Source organism: Canis lupus, chromosome 11 (genome assembly GCF_048164855.1).
Source record: "Canis lupus baileyi chromosome 11, mCanLup2.hap1, whole genome shotgun sequence".
In the NCBI taxonomy this organism is placed as follows: Eukaryota; Metazoa; Chordata; class Mammalia; order Carnivora; family Canidae; genus Canis; species Canis lupus.
Window position 1 is genome coordinate 27,589,937 of NC_132848.1, and position 25,082 is coordinate 27,615,018.

Sequence of the window (25,082 nt, forward strand, 5' to 3'; positions counted from 1 at the left end):
TCTCCACATCAGGTTGTCATGAGAACTAAATTAGGTAATGGGAAGTACTTGCTATATAGCAGGTACTTAAGGAGTAGGAGTTCATGACCCCCATCCCCAATCCCACCCGCAGCCTCACAGAAAAACTTGGTATCATTCAGAGCAGCGTTTTCCAATTTGGTCACACAGAACCTTACAGAGAACTTATAGAAGAACATGGATCATTAACTGCCTTCTTAAATTTTACCTGCCCTATCACTGCCCCTGACCAAAATAAGGGAAACATGAAAAAAATAACAGCAAGAAGAGTTCCATGACCTAAAAATGAGCAACCAACTTAACCCTTACCCAGAAGAATAGTACTGATATTCATGGGGGACAGGGGGAATGAGAAATAAATAGGCTATATTTTTTATTTTGACTTCCAAATAAAGATGCCAACTAGTCCTAAAGACCCCAGTTGATCCCAGCCTAAGGGTTATCTCTGGTTTCTTCCTAACCAGCTCTGTCAATACCAGTGGATAAATATTAAGATTTAATATCTGACAAAAAAAGATCATGTTATTAAAAATCCACTAGAGGTAATAAGCAATTTTCAAAACCACAGATGTTGGGGCACCTGGGTGACTCAGTCCGTTAAGCATATGACTCTTGATTTTGGCTTAGGTCATGATCTCAGGGTCCTGGGATCGAGCCCTGTGTCAGACTCCCCGCTCAGTGGGGCAGTCTGCTTGTCTCTCCCCCTCTAGCAGTCCCTCCACTCATGCTCTCTCACTCTTAAATAAATAAATAAAATCTTAGAAAACAAAACAAAACAAAACCACCACAGGTGTCAATAATGTGATACAACTATGACTAGCCTAGCAATGTGTTTTAAAAAAACCAAAATGACAAAGACAAAAATATGCCAGTCCCCAGAAGTGAACCAAACAGAACCGCAAAGGTCCCAATATGTAAAACATTTCAAACACATGGCTTCAACATAAAACACTAGAATCAGGAGTGATTCTAAAAATTGCCAGCAAATAATATCACATGACCTATTTCTCTGTATGTTCAATGTTTGAAATATCTAAGCTTTTGGCATGTAAAATTATGTGGTTTTGGTGTGTCATTTCTTTTAAAATCATGAAGATTTGTTATATGGAAGAGATGGAAGATATAAGGGCATTTCTTTCAAACTGCCTCAAGAGCAAAGCCAGATATTAAAAGAATGCAAATAAAATGCTGAGGTACTACCAATACCCTGTTGCTTCCACAAGCAACTCCTCCTTCATAGAGAAGGATATAGTGGTCTACACATTTCATTTGCAAAGCCTTTTGCTTCCTAACAGCCTCCAAGCAAAGGTCAAAGAGCCCAAGCTCTGAGTGATATGTCACAGACCTCAGACACAGGTGGAGGACTCAGGGCCAGGGACCTAAACTCCTCACCCAACAGAGGTCCAACTAGTTACCCAGAAGGGCCTATGTAACCTAAAACACGAGGGACTCTCCCTGATAAGAGAACACAGTTCTGTTTGTCAAACTGAGAACTGTAAACTCCTTACCTGCTGCCACACCCCTGCTGACACTACCACTATTTCTGCAACAGGCAACATGGCCAAATTTCCCACTTTGTAAGCACTACACATCAGCCAAGCTTTTCTTCAGTCTCTCTCCATCCCTCAATCTGGTCTGGCTCTCCTCAGTTTAGTGGGGGATGCATAAATGTGCTGCAGCTCGGAGAACTCATAAACCAATAGGCATTTAAAGTCTTCTCTAGGGGATCCCCGGGTGGCTCAGCGGTATAGCGCCTGCCTTTGGCCCAGGGCGCGATCCTGGAGGCCCCAGGATTGAGTCCCACGTCGGGCTCCTGGCATGGAGCCTGCTTCTCCCTCCTCCCGTGTCTCTGCCTCTCTCTCTCTCTCTCTCTCTCTCTAGGTCTATCATAAATAAATAAATCTTAAAAAAAATAAAATAATAAAATAAAGTCTTCTCTAATTGTGAAATCATCTTTGTTTCCTATTAAAGGATGTTTGGGCATGAGCAAGGCAGGTGGAAAAAACTGAGAGTTCTACATAAATATACTGTTCCCTAGAATACAGAACCTTTTTTTTTACAAAGGGAGGCAACAGTTGACTACACCCTTCCATGCTACCCCAAATATTTCTTCCAGGAAGAAGAGTGGCCCAGCAATAACAAAGCAACATGGCCTTGGAGAAGTTTTCATGCCTGGCTTCCCTCTAAGGCAGTAGAACATAGTGCTCAAGCACACACAAATGCAGCAGCCAAGGATGCCCAGGCCACTGTCCTACCTGTGTAACTTTGGGCAAGACAGTCATCCTCTCAGTAGTTAACTCGAAGGGTCTTCATGAAGATTCAACGAGTGAACGTATGCAAGGCTTTTAGAACAGTGTGCCTGATATTCCTTACAGGAAGCACACAGCAAATAATTTTGTTTCCCCTTTGTTTCTTTAATTTTTTTTTTTCTTAAGTAATCTCTACATTCAACATGGAGCTTGAACTTACAACCCTGAGATCAAGAGTCATTGTGCTCCACCGAATATGCCAGCCTCACACTCCTCTTTCCCTTGTAATATGGAAGTTCTCACCTCCTCTAATCATGACCCTCTGGTCATTTGCCGCACCCGTTTTTTATCCTACTCCCAATGGGGCCTGGACTCCCAAACATTCACCAACATCAACCAGCAATCCCCTGAAGACTTCACCCCTGGTTATCCCACACTACCTTTCTAGGCCAATCCTCACTCAGCCTCAGATGAACCCTAACCAACTGCATTCTTCACTTTGACTTACTGGAAAAAGCCTGCAAGGCCAACACTGCAATCACAAATGAAGGATCTTCTCTCTCAGCTGAGCCCTGAAAGCTGGGAGATGTTTCTTTTTGTGATTTTCTTCCTTTTCATTGGTGGTGGAGGTGGGAAGCCTTTTCCAAATGTTTTCTCTGTTTAGGCTCCCTTTATCTGCTCAGACTTCATCTTTTAATTTAGAGAAAGGAGTGATTCCCATTCAGAGGTAAATGTCTCTCAAGGGAACTCTCTCAATATCCTTCTATTTCCAAATTTACTTTTCCCTCTCCAACGCTAACCTGTCATATATGTGGCAAATCTCTTCCCACACTCTCTCTCTCTCTCTCTCTCTCTCTCTCGGACTCTCCCTCCCACGTTCAAGTCAACTAACCGTACCAAATGCCTATGGGTGCCAAGCTCAGTCTGTGGATAAGGACACAGAGCTCATTCTATACTTTCTATCGCTACCTCTCTACTTGCTCCTTCCCCTGAACCTGAATCATCCTTTAGAATGTAATGCCTAGATGGGGAGAGATTTTTATCTATTTTGCTTACTGTTTTATACCTAGAGACTAGTATAGCTATTAAAACACTTGGGACACTCACACTCAATAGGTATTTGTTGAGTTAATCCAAGTCATCCTTGATTCATTTATTCATTCAACAAATGCTCATTGAAAAGCAAAAAAAAACAAAAACAAAAGACAAACAAACAAACAAACACACCTAAATATCGGATTAAAAATAGGCAGAGGACTTGAATAGACATTTTTCCAAAGAAAACATACAAATGGCAAACAGACACAAGATGCTCAACATATCTCACCATCACAAAAATGCAAATCAAAACCACAATGAGGTATCATCTTACATTAGTTAGAATAGCTAGTATCAAAAAGACAAGAAATGACAAGTGTTGGCGAGGATATGGAGGACAGGGAACCCTGGGGAACTGCTGGGAATGTAAACTGGTGCAACCACTGTGGAAAACAGTATGGAGGTTCCTCAAAAAAGTAAAAATAGAAATACTCTACAATCCAGCAATTCCACTACTGGGTATTTTACCCAAAGAAAACAAAACACTAATTTGAAAACATATATATGCACCCCTACATTTATTATATTATTTACTATAAGTAAGATATGGAAGCCACCTAAGTGTCCATTGACAGATGAATGGATAAAGAAGATGTGGTATATACACAAACGTAGACTATTACTCAGCTATAAAAAAAGAATGAGATCTTGGGCATCTGGCTAGCTCAGTCAGTAACACATGTGATTCCTGATCTCAGTGTTCTAAGTTTGAGTCTTGTGCTGGGTACAGAGATTACTTAAAAGTAAAATCTTAAAAAAAAAAAAAAAAAAAGAATGAGTTCTTGCCATTGGTGGATGGGCCTAGAGGCTCTTATACTAAGTGTATGAGACAGAGAAAGACAAATACCCATTTTACCTATATGTGGAATCCAAAAACAAAACAAAACAAAACCAGAATCATAAATATGGTGAACAAATTGGTTGTGGGGGAGGGGGGGTTGGGAGTTCCCAAAGTAGGTGAAGGAGATTAAGAGGCACAAACTTTCAGTTGTAAAATAAGTAAGTCATGGTATAATGACTGTATAATATACAGCATAGGGAATATAGTCAATAACATTAAAATAATGCTGTATGGTGACAGATGGCAGCTACACAAATCATGGTGAACATAGCATAATGTACAGAATTGTCAAATCAGTATGTTATACACCTAAAACACATTGTATGTCAACCATATTTCTTTTTTTTAAGATTTATTTATTTACGAAACACACAAGAGAGGCAGCGACACACAGGAAGAGAGAGAAGCAGGCTCCCGACAAGGATCCTGATGTGGGACTCAATCCTGGACTCCAGGATCATGTCCTGAGCCAAAGGCAGATGCTCAACCACTGAGCCACCCAGGTGTCCCATGTCAATCACATTTCAATTAAAAAAAAAAAAAGTCCATTGAGCATTTGCTGTATCTCACAGTACTGGGGTTATAGAACTAGTACAACTAGTTTCTGGCCCACAGCTGTTCACTGTATTGACAGAAAAAAAGACCCCCAAACACATGGGGATACCTCCCAATGTTACAATAGGGGCAAACAGGATGACAATGTGCTGAGGCTGCTGGACTCAAGAGAACCCTGAATCTGATGCACTGAGCTCCTCCAGGCCAATCTAACTACCCAAATTCAGGTCTTATCTCTGCTGACTCCTTGATGATTATCCTTTACTTCCCTAAACTCTTTCCTGTCTGGGTTTCTCCTGCAGCACCCTTTTTCCTGTTTTCATCCCACTCTTCTGAACATCTGCTAAGGAAACACTGTCACTCTCATCGCCTAGATGACCATATCTAGAGGTAAACAAACTGATGTCTGGGAAACTTCTCTCTTGAGCTCCAGACCCTTATCTCTACCTGCCCAGCTATATTTAATGCCCAGTAAACACATAAAATATGTCCAAAGCAAAAGTACAGCCTCTCAGATCCCATCCTCATCATACTACGTACTCAACATCTCTCCTCTACCCACTGAACACCCATGCTGACTCATGGCATCACTCATTCACCCAGCCTGGGGCTTACCTACAACTCCTTCCTTTCTGATCTTATCTAATGGATTACACTTCAGAAGTGTCTCCAAAATCTAGTCTTTCCATCTTTATTATCGCTATCTTAATTTACATTTTCTAGTCACCCCTCTTGCCTTGACTGGGAACAATCTCTCCCCCCTCCATCAGATCCTCAACATGGAAATCAAGTGAAGTAAGTTTTTTAAACTGTTTTCTACAAGATGAAATCCAAATTCCTTAGAATACTCAAAGACCAACCAAACCTTCCACTTTCGCTCAGTGTGCCCTTATGTTCTGCTAGTACCTTACCAACTCCCACCCTCGCCCAGTCCCTAACTCCTCCTCTGTTTTATGCTCTCTCCTCTGCCTAAAATGCTGACCAAAAAAACAAACAAAAAAAAAACAAAAAAAAAAAAAACTAAAGAAAATGGTAGCTAACACTGACTTCAAGCAATATGCTAAACACTTCAAATGTGTTCCTCATTTAATCCTCATAACTATTCTTTGAGGTAGGTGCTATTATTATACCTTATTTTACCAGTGAGAAAAGCTGAGGCATACAGATAATACTTGCCTAACACTGGGCTGACCTAACTACATGGCTATCTGGACTCCAGAACCTGAGTTCTTAACCCCAACACTATAACGCCCCTCATTCCCTCACCATCCCTTCCACCAAGTGGGTCCTAATTCCCTTTAAGACACAGCTTAAATGTTCCCTCTTTGGTGAGACTTCCCCAGTGCCCTAGGCCTGTCTTCCCATCCTCCAGGGTCTCCGGGCATCATGCTTTTATCTTTATTACAGGCAGCCTCACTGGTTGAGTCCCAAAGATAAGTCAGGTTGTTTTTTATCTTTGTAATTCCCAGCACTATACAGCCTCTGACATAAAGACACTTAGGTAATAAATAAACTCTTCCAAGTGCACAGAACCTGCAGTATGCTCTGCTCAAACTCAAGTCTACCCTACATGTTACTGCTCCCAAATACCCTCCACTGCTAACCCCCCAGTTCTCCCCTTATCCTCACCTACCCCAGGCCTCCTCCATGCTGAAGAGGCAAAGCCCTCCCTGGAGCTGCCACTCCCACAACCAGCTGATAGCATTATCACCACCAAGCAGGCCAGCGAGTTGCTGGCCATGCAGTCCTTGATTACAGAGTAAAGTGCACCTAAGAAGCACTTTCTCTGGCTGAAGAAGACAGAGGCGACGTTTGATGTGGGACCGCCAGATTTAAGGTCTTGGTCATTTAAAATGTGCAAATAGGATGGTGGATATAAAAATGTGCATACTAGGACAAAATGTGCCATGACCATTCTTCATTACTCATAAAGGGCCAACAGCCTGACAAAAACAGAAGTCTCATTATTTATTTCTGTGATCTACCTGCCACTTTTACTTAATCATCATCACTATAAACTTTATTAAATAAGATAAAATTTGCTATAGGTTTTGGTTACTTTAGATTCTACAACTGCTCAGCACTTAATGGAATTAGCTTGTTGGTTTTTTTTTTTTTTCTTGCAGTAAAGTAGAATGGTTACTTGCTTACAGTATATGCAGAGGGAACAAAGTAATTTTTTAAAAAGTATGAGTCAATGAAATCATCACCACTGTAGCCCATAAATAAGAATGAAGGAAGGTAGTCCCAGAACTTGAAGTAAGGTTTATTCCTATGAGTGAGGCTAATAAAAACCAGGAAGTACACAGTTAATTGTAAAACATGCTAGGAGATGGTCTATAATTAGGATGTGGTTCCCAAACGCTGAACTTTAGTACCTGTGCTGATCTATATTTCCTTATGTAATGGTTTTCATAAACCTATCTTCAACTTAATGAGATGTCTCTTATTCCATTCAACTGTTTGTTAAAATGTTTTTTCTTTGAAACAATGGTAACAAACGGTGAGTTTTTTAAAAATGCCTTTACCTGGGAAATTTTAAACTGGTAACTTGTGTTGGATCCCAATATTGCTTTTACAATGTCACAGTTCCCTGGAACTCAAGTCTGGGAACCACCATGTGAGAGTGTCTAAAGGGACTTGGGCCAAATAAAAGCTTGTGTGACTAGGACATAGTTTTAGAAAGGAATAACCAAAATGGAAAGCTAACGATGCATTTCCTCAAACTGCGTCTAAAAAAAACAAAAACAAAAAACCTGGTGCCTTAAGATTTTATATATACACATCACTTAAGATTTCCAATGCACATTAGCATCTTAAAGACTCTAAGTCCGGGATCCCTGGGTGGCGCAGCGGTTTGGCGCCTGCCTTTGGCCCAGGGCGCGATCCTGGAGACCCAGGATCGAATCCCACATCGGGCTCCCGGTGCATGGAGCCTGCTTCTCCCTCTGCCTGTGTCTCTGCCTCTCTCTCTCTCTCTCTGTGACTATCATAAATAAATAAAAATTTAAAAAAAAAAAAAAAAAAGGCTCTAAGTCCTATAGTGGGCAAAAACCAGTTTAATTCAGAATCAGGAAAGGTTTTGGTTTTGTTTTGTTTGTAGGCAAACTTATTAGTACCCCCCCAAAACAGGGGGAAATCCTGAAATGTATTGAGGTGTGTGTGAAAACAGAATGTGTTAACAGCAGAAATACATCTTTATGAAACCTAGAGAGGGGACAGGAAGTGTCCCCTGCCCCTTCCAAAGATCATATGATAGTGTGTTCTATGGATGGGGCTTATCAAGAAATAATATATAATCTGATAAAAGGGTGTTTCCTACTTAAGTTTCTCTAAAATCTAGAGGAAAACTATATCTCCATTCTTCACTATGGATGGTCAACTCCTTTTTGATCTGAATGGAATGCTCTGGACAGGAAGGAGAACATTTTGGTCATCAAAAATATCCATCTCCCACCCACTGAAGTAACAAATTAACATTTTTTAAAATCCCTTATGAATGTGGCTGGTGTGATAACTGAGTGGACTGATATATTTGACCAGGAAAACTAGAATATGATGTCTCATGCGTGGTTCCCTAAAACTTCTTCCAATCTCAGTGAGACAATTCTTAGTGGATCATTAAATTAAATTAGTGGGTTGGGATCAGTTTTTGTGGTTTGGGGTGTTATTTATTTGTTTTTTTAAGCGTGTATATGTGTGTGGGTTTTTTTTTTTGTTTTTTTTTTTTTTTTTTTGAGAGAGAGAGTGTGCACAAGTGGGGGAGGGGGGACAGAGAGAGAGGGCAAAAACCTCAAGCAGACTCCCAGCTAAGCACAGCGCCTACAGGGCTAATCTCAGGACTCTGAGATCATGACCTGAGCCAAAATCAAGAGTTGGACATTTAACCAACTGAGTCAACCAGGCACCCCTGGGCTGGTGTTTTTTTTTGTTTTGTTTTGGTTTGGTTTTGGTTTTTAACAAAACAGACTTGAATAGAATATATCAGAATACATTACACATAGTAGCAGAAAGTCAATACTTTTGCTTCTGTGTATACAGTCACATATGTACAAAACCTCAACACAAATGGCATTTTCTAGTATGGAGCCAAACAAGAAGTTTGAAAGTCACTGTTTGAAGTTACTAAATTATCTATCTAATTTCAGCTTATAAATAGGGATTTCTTGGCATAAAAAGAACAACAATTATTTTCTATAAGCAAAGGAGCAAAAGAAACAATGGCATCAAGAGATACAAGATGCTGCTCTGGGTTCCTGGGAGAGAGGAAAGAGGGTTCTTCTGCTAGGTCTCTGGCCTTATTATAGCATTTATTACTTAAACCTACCACTATACAGTCTGGTTTTTACAAAGGCATAAATGGATAACCAAAGTGCCCTTCTAAGAAAACAAAAATGTAAGGGATTAATTTCCATATTGATTAAAAGCAAAACAAAACACAGAACTTTGCAGAAGAGCTGACATTTCAAACTCTTACAGGGCACTTCACAGAAAAATAAGCTCTCCTATGTCCACTGAAATGAAACTGTGCAGCAACCAAAAACCACTGCTTATTCTCCAGTGCAAGCAAGGTTTGATTCCAACTACAATTCAAGATAATTTCTATTTTTACTGGTTATTCCTTAAAAGGTCTAATTAGTAACTACAAAGCAATCTAAATCAATGAGAGGATTAAATAAAAATCTTTGAACCTAGTTTTTATGAACTACTCATATTTAGTAAGTATTACACTAGTCTAGGATGGCAAGAAATACAAAATAAGTGTAACAGTATAAGGTCAAACAGCCTGCAAATCACCAAAGAGAAGTGAAATACGTGCACAAAATAATAAGCCCTTTGGCACTCCTTTTCTCCCTGGTAAACACCTCCACCTACGCCAGGTAGCTGGGACCACTGACTGAAGGCTTCCGAGAACACTCAAATCCTAATTTCATACCTCCCTGCCTGGAGCCACCACCAGCTCACTGACTCCAGAATTGAACAAGGTCATAAAGGGGGCAGGAGTGCTCCCAACTCTCCAACTTAATGTGCTTTTCAATGTAAGTCTCTGCATCTGGCAATTCTGAAAGATGACACAAATCATCATGTTTAAGAACTTCTACCAATGTGGGATCCCTGGGTGGCGCAGCGGTTTGGCGCCTGCCTTTGGCCTAGGGCGCGATCCTGGAGACCCAGGATCAATTCCCACGTCAGGCTCCCGGTACATGGAGCCTGATTCTCTCTGCCTGTGTCTCTGCCTCTCTTTCTCTCTCTGTGACTATCATAAATAAATAAAAAAAATTTAAAAAAAAAAAAAAAAAAAAAAGAACTTCTACCAATGTGCCATCCTTTGACTCTAGCCAAAACAACGTTTTAAATTTCCGTTTCAAATTTTGGAATCTGAGGGACGCCTGGGTGGCTCAGCGGTTAAGCATCTGCCTTTGGCTCAGGGCGTGATCCTGGAGTCCTGGAATCAAGTCCCATATCGGGCTCCCTGCAAGGAGCCTGCTTCTCCCTCTGTCTATGTCTCTGCCTCTCTCTCTGTCTCTGTCTCTCATGAATAAATAAATAAAATCTAAGAAAAAAAAATTTTTGGAATCTGTGCACTTGCAGAAAAAATAAAAAGTTCATCTCTTCACAAGCAAAGTTAGGATCTGATCGAATTCTAAAAACTCCACCAGCAGAATCCAACATGTGTTTTAAGAAACACCAGTCCTATGAAATGCTTTGTGATGATAAAAATGCTTTGTGATGCTGTGGCTATTTTCAAAATGCACATTAGCTGTAAGATACCCATTTACTTTGCATAACCCCACTCTGTCCAATATGGTAACCACATATGGCTAGTGTGTACCTGTAATGAGACTGGTGTGACTTGCAGATGGAATTTTCAATTGTATTTTTGTTCAATTAATTTAAAATTTAAAGTTGATACTCATTTCCATTACTGGAAAACTTCTGTATCTTTGGAAAAATTTGGGCATGTGGGTGTACTTTTTTAACTGTAAATTCTATAAAATCTAAATACAGATCAAGTATTTCCAATGAAAATTTCATGTTCAAACTGAAATGTGTTGTAAGCATAAAATACGTACCAGATTTCAAAGACAGTATGACAAAAAAGAATGTCAAACATTTAATTTTTAGGTATTTTAAATTGATTTCATGTTAAATGGATAATATATTGCACATATTAGGTTAAATAAAGTACACATTATTAAAATTATTTTCACCTGTTGCTTTTACTTTTTTAATGTGACTCCTGGAAAATGTAAACTAACACATGACTCACATTCCTTTTTTTTTTTTTTAATTTATTTTATTTAAGCAATCTCTATATCCAACATGGGGCTAGAACTCAGAACCACAAGGTTAAGAGCCGCATGCTCTACTGGCTGGGCCAGCCAGGCACCCCTCACATTCCACTCCTACTGGTTGATGCTCACGAGTCCCAAACCTGTCCCATTGGAACACCTCCCAACACTAGGTTTGGGAATGCTAACGTAACCACATACTGTTCTACCTGCTAACCACTTCTGAGATTGAGAAGGCCTTCCCTCCTCTTCAGCAACAATTCCAAACTATCCTATACAATCACCTTCCTTTTAATCCTTTCCCAGGTCCTCTTTCTCTTCCTGTCCCCAAGGACCTATTCTCAGTTCTCTTTTTCATTCTACACTTTCATGGTGAGCTCATCCACTCACAGCGTCAGCTATCGCGTCTATGTGGATGACTTCCAATCCTTTATCTCCATTTCTGACCTCTTTCTCAAGCTTCAGCTTCATTCACACTACCAGCTGCCTGCTAAACAGCTGCCTCTGGGAGTCCCACAGACTTAAACCCAGGATGATGTCTGACCTGGAGTACATCTTCACTCCTCCTGAAGACTCTTGTCATTCACCTTGAAAACCCAGGGTCCCTGGTCCCTCTTCTAGCCATACCATAGCAATCTTATAATAGACCCTTTCTCATCAGTCCCTTTTTACCACAACTAGCCTGCATGACTCTAAATTATTCCCTAGTCCTCTGGCTCATTTCCATTTAACATTCTCAAAAACCACTTTGATCGCACTGCTAACACATTTTCAACAAGTCCCCTCTGTCTCCCATCCAAACTACTAGCAATCCAAACTACTGAGCAGGTGTCTCAGCTCCCCTATACACCTCTGAACTCCCATCACAATTCTCCCTGGACATAACTAATCCTCCAGCTGGACTGCTCTGCACTCTATACAGTTCTGACCAAACTTTCAGGCTTAGCTCAAATACATGGTCCTCATAAAGCCTTTGATGATCAACCTGACTAAAATTAGTCTTTCTCTTCCCTCAAACTCTTCTGGTATTTTTAATGGCAACCATCATGATAATGGGAGTACATGGGCTTATCTTCTTTATAGAATAGTGTCCCCTTAATAGCACCAACAGTACCTTGCACTGTTTGTTGCCATCTTTGGACAGCTTACCAAAGAAATCAACTTAAAAAGAAAAATGCTGGAGGACTTGGGACTACCTATGATTCTCAAATCTTTATCTCCAGACAGATACTGAATTGCTCCAGACCTTCATCTGATGTCTCATAATTCAGTAACTCCAAATGATGGAGTTAATGATGGCATAATCTCCATGCCATACCTGTCTCCTGAATGGACCCCTACTCAGCAAATGATACCACCATCCCATCAGTAGCCCAGGCCAGATAAAAGAGGCATCACCTTTAATTTCCCCATATTCAGCACTCAGGTTCTGTGAAATCTTCCTAAATGTCTCTGGATTTACCTACTTCTTCCCAACTCTACTGCTAGTTCAGGCCACCATTACCCGGAATGCCTGTAATACTATCTGGTATTATACTCAACTCTCCAGCCATTTCCTACAGTGCAACCAGAGTCATCTTTCCAAAATCCAATCTGAACAGGTGACATTCCTGCTGAAGACTCTTTAATTGTTCTTAAGATCAAGACTTCCAAACATGGCTTACAGACCCTCTGCATCTGGCCAGTGTTTATCTTTACAGCTTCACTTCTCATTTCCCAGATCATCTCTTTCCTTATGTACATCATGCTTCAACTACGTCCAAGTACTATACATACGGTTCTCCGGGTATGCTAATGTACTCTCTCGTCTAGGGCCCTTGCACAAGCTGGTACCTACCTCTATTTGGGTTGGATGTCCCTCCCTTGTAATCATCCGACACTCAGCACTGGCGAGTTTCTTTGCATTTATATTCTAACTTCAGCAATGGGAAAACCTTCACACTTCTGCTAGGCTAGCAATTTATCCCAATATCCAGCATGTAATAGGTACTCAGTAATTATTTGCTGAATGAATGAGTAAACAGATGATAGTTTTCTGAGTTAAAAAAAAAATTCCAAAGTCAATGAATGAAAGCCATTTCCAGGACATCTATTATTTATTTGAGAGCATTGTATAAAGTGGGTAACTGATCTAAGTTTTTATTTTACCTGTCTTTTGAATGGAAACTATTAATAGTTTGGTTAAGTAAACAGAAATGTACAGGTATAGACTCAGAATAATCACAATGAAGGAAAAGACACTGTATTTATGTTCTCCTTTGTCTTGTAAACTTGGAACCAACTCATCTGAAATTGTTGAGAAATTTTTGATGCAAAACACAGAATGTATGAAAAGCAGCCAAGCAAATGTGGATACATCACAGAGGCAGAGCTTGCAGGAAACTAGAGAGCATGAAGAGACGACCTCAGACCCTAGGAATGTAGGTAGGGACTTTTTTTTTTTTTTTTTTTTAGGTAGGGACTTTTTAACAAAAAGAAAAGGCTCAGCACTCCTTGTCTTTATCCAGATTGAAGCTCAGTGCAATCACCACATACGTTTCATGATCCTGCAAGCCAGGAGAAAGAATGGAGGCATCTATGAGGCCGTAAAAGTGTTTCTGGTTTATTTAACAAAGGGAGATAGAGCAAAGGGGAAGGAAATACTTACTAAGCAAGGCAACGAGGTGCCAGCTCTTACATACATTTCCTTTATGGTTCACAACAGTGTATTATCCCCATTTTACTGATGAACAAACAGGGACTCATGGTCACATAGCTGGTCCTGGTGACCTTATACTCAGATCTAACTCAAATACATTTTTATCAAACATCCACTCCTGTTAAAGCCCAGTTCTAGATATTGGGGACTGGGCAATGAGCAAAACAAAATCTGCTCTCAGGAAGCATATGGTTTTGTGAGGAGTGACAAATAATGTAATTTCAGATAGTGACAGAATTATAAGGGATATTAAAATGGTAAAACTGAGAGATGTGGTAGAGAAACCAGGGAGGTAACTTAGGTTGCAAGGTTCACAGGCATCATTTAAAAGATAATTTTGAGGAGATACTTTTGCATGGCTAAAGAAAATGGATAATAAGGGGACTATCCTATCCAACCTTAAATGGAAATCTCTGGAACTACCAGAAGCAAAAATTACCATTCATTTTCTGATTCTCAGCAAAGAGACTATGAGGTAGAAGGAGCTACAGTGTTATCCTGGTCCTAATCCAAAGTGATTGGTTAGATATTCACCAGATGGTGAATATTTCCTTATGAACCAAGTGGCTGTTCAGGGCAATGGGCCGACCAAATTAATTCTTAGATTCCCCCAGCACCTACAACAGCACCCAACACACGCCAGGACATAATAAATGACTACTGAATGGATACAGGAAGGAAGGGGAAAAAGGAAAATGTTGAAATGTCACTGTTGTGGGATAAACCCCCTTTTTAGGCCAAGTGGCTTCAATTCACCCCAGCCCACCCCACCACCAGCCCCAACCATAAAAAGAGGGGTGAAAGAAGGTGGTTAGCGTAAATCCATGAACAACACTATCCTAGGAAAAAAATAGCATATGCTGCCCCCTCCCCAACCCAAGAAGTCAGAAAAACCGTATCTCTAAATCACAAGTTACGTTTAATGAAAATCTAATATCCAAATGATGACTAAAAACGAGTAATTATTTAGCTGCTTTAAATAAGGGCTCTCCTAATGCAGGTCCTCAGGATACTTCTGTACCAGGTACCTAGTTCTAACTATTGCACACAGCACCAAGTTGTGTTGGCCTCTTTATCTGAGTATCTTCCTTTGCTAGTCTGGTAGTTCTTGAGGGCAGGAGCAAAGCATATTTATCTGTACTGCCTTGCGGCCTTGTCCAGTTTATAATGCAGAAGAACAGTGATCATGCTAAGTTAGAAAAATTAAATTTCTCCAAAATGTTTCAGTCATGGGGCAGATGGGTAGAGTGAGGACCACCCCCCTACTATTGTTATCTGCTGAGGCGGCTCTGTAGAACCTGAAGCCCTCATCATCTCACATCACTCTTTCAGTGTCTCTTGCAGAGGTGAAGAACTGGAAAAGCCTTAGAAGTTTCTGCTTCGATTTTTAGAAGTTTATTTTTAAAGGACGGTCCTAGTGGTGGCAGAGAAGAACAAACGGCCATTCAAAACTGAACAAGAATGGAGTCTGCGCTAAATATCAAAGATGCCTATGCTTCCTTTCTGGCACCCGGATAGAAGGACTGAGAAACAGTTTAAAAATAAGATACCACTTCTGATAGATCAGTGCTATCAATTTCTCTGGTGTTCCAGTAAAATCTTAATAGTGAATCTGTAACAATTTTTTTCTGAGACAGAGCAGTGTTGTGAATAATGACATTATTACAGAATCACAAGTAGACCCAGCAAAAGGAAATATGGATTGGGGGGGGGGGGGCATTTTAAGTAAGAATCATATTCGTTTTCTCCAGTAAGAAACTTCCTCTGCATACGCCATCTCATTTTGAAAAACCATAACATGCAAGTTCTAAGATCCCTGGGTCTGCGCTTCATGATATCAGCCACATCTCTAAAGTTTTTAAAGCTTCGTTTCACACTATCAACAGAAAGAAAACTTCAACAAAAGGCACAAATTAAATACTATCCATCTGCACACTTGATATACTACTCATTTTTATTTGTGTCTGAATTACCATAGTTTTGGTGTGCCATCAGGATTGGCTCTGCAGGAACTTAGATCCAAAATGGCAGCTGAGCTTCTGAAACTCACCAGAGCCATAAGCTTAACATACGTGAAACCAGGTCTTATTTATCTCACTTTTCAACCTGTCTAAGAAAAAAGAATATTTATAAAAACATTTCAAAGATTCAGACGGCATTCTGTTCATGTTCATTACAGCATTCTCCTTCTTGCGAGAACAGGCACCCTGCTTTTGGTTCCTCCGCTCCACAAACTGAATTAACCTGCCGTTCACATGTTTACACAGTCCACAAAAACAAGCTAATGGCATAACATGGAAAGCTTAGGTTTTTCTCACTCTTCTTCTATAAGGCCAACTTAGGAAATGGGTGTAAAATGAATCATCTAACAAGTAAAGCCCCAAATGAGCGCTTTCATTTTCAGAAAAAAACAACAATAATGAGAGCTATTTTTCCTTAGGTCCACCACAAAGCAACACTCCCTATCACTATGATAATTTCTGTCTTTCCTTTACATTCAAGCTGTAAAAAAAATTTTTCAAGAGACAAATTTGTTCCAGACTACCTCTTTAATGTAATGTTTCCAATCCCTCTTACACAAAAGCTGAACCTGTATCACCAAAAAATGTACACTGAATTTAAATTGTCCCTTTTCTACTTATTTCCATTACTAATATAATAACATTAATTTTAGAAAAATAATAAAATACTTGCTCTTTAGAGACAGAGAACTTTAATTATCTTTATGTATTCAAATGCAGAGTCTTTTTGTTAAATTAGCGTGAAAGTCCCTTCATCTACACACAATTGACCCAAAGAAACAGGCCATTTTCAGCACAAGGGGCCAATCCATTTGAACAGTGAATAAAGCTTTTGAAAGCACTACACACCCTCTTCCAGACTGTCAAATTTTCAAAACGGGCCAGCATTTCTTCCATTTTTTTTTTTTAACACTTGCAGGCCCAGCAAGCATCTTATAATTAGATTAATTAAAAAGGAAACAAAAACACTGCTCCCTTCTGATCAAAATTATTCCATTTATGCTTAATTAGCTTTAATCCAAGTCTACATATTTAATGATGGGGATATGACAATTCCACCTATTTGCATCTTTTAAATGCCTTTCTAAACTATACTTTGTAACAGATTTAGAAGAACAGTCTCTTTCTCATGCCAGTATGCCACGCATAAATCAGGAGGATAGAAATTAGGAAAAAAAAAAAGAAAAAAGAAAAGAAAACAAGGCCTCTTAGAGCCAGAGATGTGCGGAGGGGGTGGGGTAATTTACTCAGAGGTGGGGGCAATTTCCCCGCCACATCACAAACTACGATCCTTTCAGCCCACCAGAAGAGAAGCATTACATCACACTCTTACAATGATAGGGGGAGGTGGCTCTGAGAAAGCAAGTTTTCAGCTTTCTTCCCTCCCTGCTCCCAGGCTTCCTAGAATCCTGGACTGGGAGTAATGGAATTTAACTTGAGGGCACCGCACGGTTTCAGAGGTAACTAACATACACATACATACAGCTACCTATTTATGTGACCCTAAATGACCACTTCAACAATGGATATACGGCCCAAACAGGCAGCCACACACACACACACACACACACAGATGCTGAATTTGTGCTGAAAAGCCCAGGTCATCTGTGTGAAATTAAACAAAAACTGTAATCTGTGAGAAACAGAGAAGGCCAGTCTACAGGGAGAAGCTGATAAAGAACTCATTCCTAATGGGGTGAATAGCTGTTTCGATCTTCAAAACACCATGTTTACAAGACAGTCCTGCCATTTGGTTCAAACCACGATCAAAATAAAAGCGCATCTGGCTGCACATTTGAGAACACACACAGAGACCCAGTGCAAATGAGCGCGCGCAGAAGAGGGGTGATCCACACATTGCTTGGGAGGTTTTCAAGCAGGGGAATCTACAAACCCCAAACCTCCTGGTGTTCACTCGCCCCCAGCCTGATGTTTAAAATGTATCAGGTCTTATTTTAGGTTCTACATCTCTCTAGGAAGGATGGCCTAGCTTTAAGGGGGAGAAAAAAAAAAGCGCTTTCCCGTGGTACTGCTTGCCCTCCCAGATCCTTTGTCGGCCTTAGCAGCAGAAAGAATGCAAACCCATTTATATTTATGCAAATTTTTGCAGCAGATTTAAGGGGGCAGGGAGAGGTCTGTGTTTTTTTAAAAAACCTCTTTCTAAATATCAATTTTCCAGTTACTCGTAGTTTCATTTATTTGCAAGACAGAAATGATGATGAAAATCTGCATACAAATTAAAAGTGCAATTAAATCACTTCAAATTTTAAATATTCTAGCAAGGCTTTTCCATTTCTAAAATGCCGAACCAAAAGTACATCACGGGTCTGATTTACACAGATTCACGAAATGTCTGAAGCCAGTCTCCATGCTAGACAAATGTCCATTTGCAACAGCACTAGTGAAAACGGTTAGACAAGATCCATATAAATCAATTGGTTTAAAAAAATTGAAAATATTTACCAACCTCATAAAGTGCAGCAGTGCTTAAATCCAGCAAATTGAGGCATACAAGGTAGAAATGGAAATGAAAAAAGGTCCAAAAAATGATTTCTTTTTGTCTATCTGTTTTTTTGTATTTTAAATATTCAGAAACCAGCAGAGACTCTGTCGGCCATTTTGGCTTGAACTAACTCTCTCTCACTCACTCTCCCTCTTGCTCTCTCTCTCCCCCTCTGTCTCTAAAGGAAGCAGCTTTTTGTGACCTTCAAATAGAGGCGGATCATGTGACTTCGGGTAGGTTTGTCAATCAGGAAAGGGGAGGGAGCTGGGGTTGAAACTGCCTTAAAGGGAAAGCAGCCCTTTTCCACTCACTTTCATTTGTGAAAGGCTGTTATCTCATACTCTCCGCCTACACACAGTGAATGTGAAAGTGGCAACAGCATAAGGGTAACAGATGAACAAAATATAAAAACCTTTATTGGTTTATAGAAATATGCTCAGTTGCTAACGATTCTTGCAGATCCTGGAGCTTGGATTGCTTGCTGCAGTTATTCTCTAGATGTTTGGGCAAGCATGGGCTGGCAAACTGCTCTTTAAAAGGGGGCTTAAACAATGTTTTAGCCAAAGAAGAGACTAGTTTTTAAAGATTAAGGTGAAATACAGGGCACATCTGATCTCTGACAAGCTCCTAAAATGCATAGGAGAAGACTAAAAGGAGATATACCCAGGTATAAACTGAAACTGGCAATTCAGAGACGTTAAGTGACTTAAATCACACAGCTAGACAGAAGCAGAATAGGGACTGGTTTCCCAGATGAAGCCCACATTTATTGTTTCAGGTGTATATGTGTTCGGTACGTCCTTCCCTGACTCCAAATAAAAGCCATGCTGCGGCATTAGCAAGCTGACTTTCTCTAGGATAGGGCAGATTCCAACCCTCTTTAAATTCCTCTCCCACCTGAGGAAGTAGTTCTGCAGCTGACAAGAGTAAGCACGGAATTTAAGACCTACCTGCTTTTCCCATCTCTAAGTCCCTTCTTCTAGCTATATGCATTCTTGATTTATTTAATTTATTATTATTTTTTAAAGATTTTACTTATTCATGAGAGACACAAAGAGAGGCAGAGGCATAGGCAGAGGAAGAAGCAGGCTCCCTCTTGGGAGCCTGATGCAGGACTCAATCCGGGGACCCCGGGATCACGACCTGAGCCAAAGGCAGACGCTCAACCACTAAGCCACCCAGGTGCCTCCCCACCTTTTTATTTATCTATTAATGAGAGACACAGAGAGAGAGAGGCAGAGACACAGGCAGAGGGAGAAGCAGGCTCCATGCAGGAAGCCTGGCATTCTCTATTTATACCCACCTAAGAAAGACATGCTGAGTTTGTATCTCTAGCCCTGGGGCCATCAGGCTGTGCAAGCTTAGTTAGGCAAATCCCTTTACCTCCCAAGGCTCAGTTTTCTGACTGGAATGTAAAGATTGGACATCACTAGATGGTATCTTGGGTTCCTTTCCGCTCTAACACTCTGCACTTAGCTTCTTTCTTTTAGCAGTTCTGTTCATCTTATCCTTACCATCTCAAAAGTAAGTCATTACCCCAGGAAGGCTTTCTTGACCCTTCCAGTGGAGACCAGGTCTTCCTATTCAACACTCCCATAACATCCTTTACTACTTCTTTATAGCGTTGGTCATAATCACAATTTATTATCTGCATAAGAATTTGCCTATTGGTGATCTTCCCCAGTGTCTATAACAACAAACACCACATCTTCCTTCACTGCCATCTGAGGACCAACATAAGTGAATAAACAAATGAATGAATTCCTCAGACTTCCACTCAGTAGTGCTAGGCAGGAGGAAATCTGCCATCCAAATATAAAGAACAGAAGTCATATTGTTTCTAGAAACTCACTTCCATCTATTTCTTCTAAGGATTGCTTTGGAAATAAAGTAACTAAAATGATAGAAAGCAGACAAAAGTGCCTGGTGACTGTCAAGACTCCATCTATTTCTAAAAGCCAAAAAAAGTGGGATCCACAGTGAGTCTCCCAAATGAACAAGGCTGACCAAGTGTAATCTGACATGCAATCCAGCAGAGACCCCATGGATTCTGTAAGCCTGACATTCCTCGAAAAGGAACCTATGACCCCCTCCTAAATCCCACAGGTTTGTCATCCTGGCTTCTGGGTCTTCATACAGCCTCCCTCCTTTGCTTTTTCCACTCCAACAGAAGAATAGGAGAGGAGCTGTTTCAGGGCAGGGGGAGCCTATGCCTCAATGACCTGGCGGCTTGAATATTTATGGTGTAAAAGGCTTCCACCACTTCCAGGTCTTCTTGAAGCCCTGAGTGGAGCAAGAGCCAAGACCTAGACTGACAACTGAGATGTAGGCAAAAGCAGGAAACTCAATGGATGGAAATTTTGAATATTTAGTCTATTTTTATCCTTCCAAGACCTTCCAGATGAGTTACGGAAAGCTTACTTACGTGGAGCATGCTCAACATGTTAAAATGCATGGAGACTGTATAGCTGCCTTGTTCTAATTTGTGATGGACATGGTTTCTTTATAATTTTGCTAAGTCTCCATTCCCCAATGCAGAATATTACTGTATAAATATATATACATATATGTGTGTGTTACTTTGTGTTGAACAAGCTGCATGAAAAGTCAGACATAAACAAACTGTGTCAGTCATAAACAAACACATTTATGAAACAAAATATTCTATTTTCAAATATTATGATCAATGTTTTCAACCTCTAGACAACTTTGTTTTGTGAGATACCTCTAATTTTAAAGCAATTAGTCTACTTGCTCATCTGAAGAAAAAGCTGAAATAAACACATTATTTTCACCGTATTTCCAGACATTTTGGACTCTGTGATATATTTGCTGTACTTTTTTATATTAGCCATTAAACAGTGTTTTTAATTGTACTATTACAAGGGAAGGATGCAAAGTAACAAAAAAGTTTACTTTTATATACAAATAAACCAGAACTTATACAGTCAAATGTGTGTTATCTTTCAAAGTTGGCACCTTTGGTGACAATATACCAAAATATTTTTATTAGAAAACAAGATTAAAAATAATGAACTGGGGCGCCTGGACAGCTCAGTTGGTTAAACATCCATCTTTTGGTTTTAGCTCAGTTCATGATCTCGGGCTTGTGAATGTTGTGAGATCAAGCGTGGAGCCTGCTTAAGATTCTCTGTCTTGGGATCCCTGGGTGGCGCAGCGGTTTGGCGCCTGCCTTTGGCCCAGGGCGTGACCCTGGAGACCCGGGATCGAATCCCACGTCGGGCTCCCAGTGCATGGAGCCTGCTTCTCCCTCTGCCTGTGTCTCTGCCTCTCTCTCTGTCTGTGTGTGACTATCATAAATAAATTAAAAATTAAAAAAAAAACCCATAGCAGATATCTGTAAGCTATTCAGAGAAGTAGCCACTAAAACTACATCAGGCACAAATGGTATTCTGGGTGAAATCTACCAAACTTCTATCAAACAGATAATTTCCATGTTATCCCTACTGTTCCCAAACTTACAGAAACAAAAGGGAAAGCTTCTTAATTTCTTCTATGTGACTAACATATTCCTGATATCTGTCTGGATTGAGATGGTACAAAAAATAAAACTATAAACCAGGGGGATCCCTGGGTGGCTCAGCGATTTAGCACCTGCCTTTGGCCCGGGGCCTGATCCTGGAGTCTGGGATCGAGTCCTACATCGGGCTTCCTGCATGGAGCCTGCTTCTCCCTCTGCCTGTGTCTCTGCCTCTCTCTCTCTCTCTGTGTCTCATTAATAAATAAATAAATAAATAAATAAATAAATAAATAAATAAATAAATAAATAAAATATTTAAAAATATATATATATAAACCAATCTTTACTTGTGAAGGCAAATATAACAATCCTAAGTAAAATATCAACAAATAGAATTCAGAAGTTTTAAGAGAACAGTTCACTAAGGCCATGTAGGGTTTATACTAACAATATAAAGATGGTTAAATTATAAAATCTATGAATATGGGCACCCCTGGTGGCGCAGCAGTTTAGGGCCGCCTGCGGCCCAGGGTCTGATCCTGGAGACCCAGGATCAAGTCCCGCGTCGGGCTCCCTGCATGAAGCCCGCTTCTCCCTCTGCCTGTGTCTCTGCCTCTCAGTCTCTCTCTCTCTCTGAATAAATAAATTAAAAAAAAATACTTATGAAAAAAAAATAAAATCTATTTGTTCAACGAGTATTTGCTAAATGCTTTCTAAATTTTTTTTTTTTTTTTTTTTTTTATGATAGTCACAGAGAGAGAGAGAGAGAGGCAGAGACACAGGCAGAGGGAGAAGCAGGCTCCATGCACCGGGAGCCTGATGTGGGATTCGATCCTAGGTCTCCAGGATCGCGCCCTGGGCCAAAGGCAGGCGCCAAACCGCTGCGCCACCCAGGGATCCCAAGCTAAATGCTTTCTATATGTGCCTGACTCCACTAGTTGAGTCGGTAAGCCATACCACAAGGTTTCTTGTCCATGTGGAGCCAACGTCCTTATGGGAGAAAGAGATCACTGATAAGGAAATAAAGTGTTTGATGGGATAAAGAATAACTGAGGGAGGCTCACTTTAGGTAAGGTAGTTAGTGAAGGCTTATCTCAGACAGGGCATTAAAGCTGAGTTGAAAAGCAACTTATTTGAGTTTTTAAAAGAACAAGAGGAATGATCAGAAGCCTAGGGCATGTGAGCAGGTGATCCTCAGGAGGTAGGAGGGGTTAGATCACACCGGGTCTTAAGGGAATAGATCACACTGGGTCTTGCAGGCCACAGTAAAGATTTTCTTTCAAGAATAGTGGAAAGTCACAGAATTTTAAAGGAGACTGAATGGCACTATTTTATCCATTACTTATACTCCACTTAATGACTAGGGTCGGGGATCCCTGGGTGGCGCAGCAGTTTGGCGCCTGCCTTTGGCCCAGGGCGTGATCCTGGAGACCCGGGATCGAATCCCACGTCGGGCTCCCGGTGCATGGAGCCTGCTTCTCCCTCTGCCTGTGTCTCTGCCTCTCTCTCTCTCTCTCTCTCTCTGTGACTATCATAAATAAATAAAAATTAAAAAAAAAATGACTAGGGTCTACCAGCTTGTCGGGGGCCTAGAAAAATATTTAGGACCTGAAAAAATATATTTACAAGTCAAAAATACAAAAAATTAGAATCATAAAAATTAATAAATGCTTAAATGTCCTCAAAATATAACCACCTAGGAATTTCTTTTTTTTTTTCCTTTTTAAGAAGTCTCCACGCCCAGCATGGAGCCCAACCCCGGGCCGATCTCACGATCCTGAGATTAAGACCTAAGCCGAAATAGAGTCTGAAGCTTAACTAACTGAGCCACCCAGGTGCTGTAGGTCCAGGAATTTCATTCACTGTTAAATTTAAGATTTATACAATTTTTGTTACATTTGAAAACAATTCTCTCTTTACAAAAATTTCTAAAAATGCTGCTAAAAAACTTTAGGTAATTATAAATTAAGTCAGTTATTTGTAGTAGGAGAACTTCAGTAGCAAAATTATTAATATTCTTTAAACATGGGATAGCAAAAATAAATGAAACCACATGTTTAATATGAGATGTGGGTGCCTCTTAATAAGTTTCCTGTAAAGTGGGGCAAAGTCCCCCAAACCTCCCGAAGGATGCATTTCAAGGACCCACAGAGGTCTTATCACCACTTTAGGAGAGACAGGATCAGATTTGTATTTTCAAAAGTTCATCCTAGTTCATACATGGAGAATACACTATAAAGGACTAAGAGCAGAAGCAGAGAGACAAATTAGAAGGCAGTTGTGGCCGTGTAGGTGAAGAAGGGACCAGGTGGAGGTAAGAGAGGTGGAGAAAAGTACAGAAGAGATTTAGAAGGTACAAGAGATTCTATTATAAGGCAAATGGTTGTTGTTAAGAATGAAATCTGTGACCATGAAATATAGTAAGGCCAATCAACTCTTTCCAAAATAGGACTCCAAATTTAATTTTATTTTTTTTAAAGATTTATTTATTTATTTATGATAGACACACAGAGAGAGAGAGAGGCAGAGACACAGGCAGAGGAAGAAGCAGGCTCCATGCCGGGAGCCCGATGCGGGACTCGATCCCGGGACTCCAGGATCACACCCTGGGCCAAAGGCAGGTCCCAAACCGCTAAGCCACCCAGGGATCCCCAGGACTCCAAATTTTAGACTCACCATTTATTCATACTGTCAGGAACCTTTTTTATTTTTGTAAAAAATTTAAAGCATCCACCATGTATTACATACTGTGCTAGAACCAGGCCCTCGGGGACACAAAGATGATTTTTAACACCCTCAAGGACAGAGTCATGCAAATCCATAATTAAAATATAGCATGGTAGAGGCGCCTGGATGGCTCAGTTGGTTAAGCGTCCAACTCATGATTTCAGCTCAGATCATGATCTCAGGGTCATGAGTTCGAGCACCATGTTGGACTCCACATCAGGCATAGAGCCAGCTTAAGAATCTTTCTCTCCTTCCCCTATACCCACCTCCCCGCCCCCCACAAAGAAAATAGCATGGTAAGTGCCATAATTAAATAACAGAAATAGAAGACAGTTATGCCTAACTGCTGGGAGAGTCACAAAATATTTCACAGGGGATGAGATTTTGAACAGAGTCTAAAGAATGAGTAGGAGTTTACCATGGAGAGAACATGAGAAAGGTAAAGACTCTTCTAAGCTTAACAACTTCCAGTACTATTAAATGCTGGCAAAGATGAAGGCTGACTAGAAACAATATAAATGTAGAAGCTAAGTTTTTCAGGATTCTTAACCCCAACAAAATGAGAAGGTCGAAATAGTAGCCAAAGCTACATTGGAGT

General features: G+C 40.3%; 1 protein-coding gene across 15 annotated transcripts in view; it reads right to left on the minus strand.

The window, feature by feature from the left end:
* TNRC6B (trinucleotide repeat containing adaptor 6B) overlaps nucleotides 1–25,082 on the minus strand; it is a 243,984-nt gene that overhangs the window by 105,860 nt on the left and 113,042 nt on the right. For 2 of the 15 annotated variants that reach the window (XM_072843865.1, XM_072843863.1), the window contains exon 1: nucleotides 18,241–18,456. The exons of 12 other annotated variants lie outside the window; for them this stretch is intronic. In XM_072843865.1, coding sequence (XP_072699966.1) covers nucleotides 18,241–18,245 — 5 coding nt within the window. In that variant the 5' untranslated portion in view covers nucleotides 18,246–18,456. Of the gene's footprint in view, nucleotides 1–18,240; nucleotides 18,457–25,082 lie in introns of those variants that run through there. One more of the 15 variants, XM_072843867.1, reaches the window with a different exon arrangement.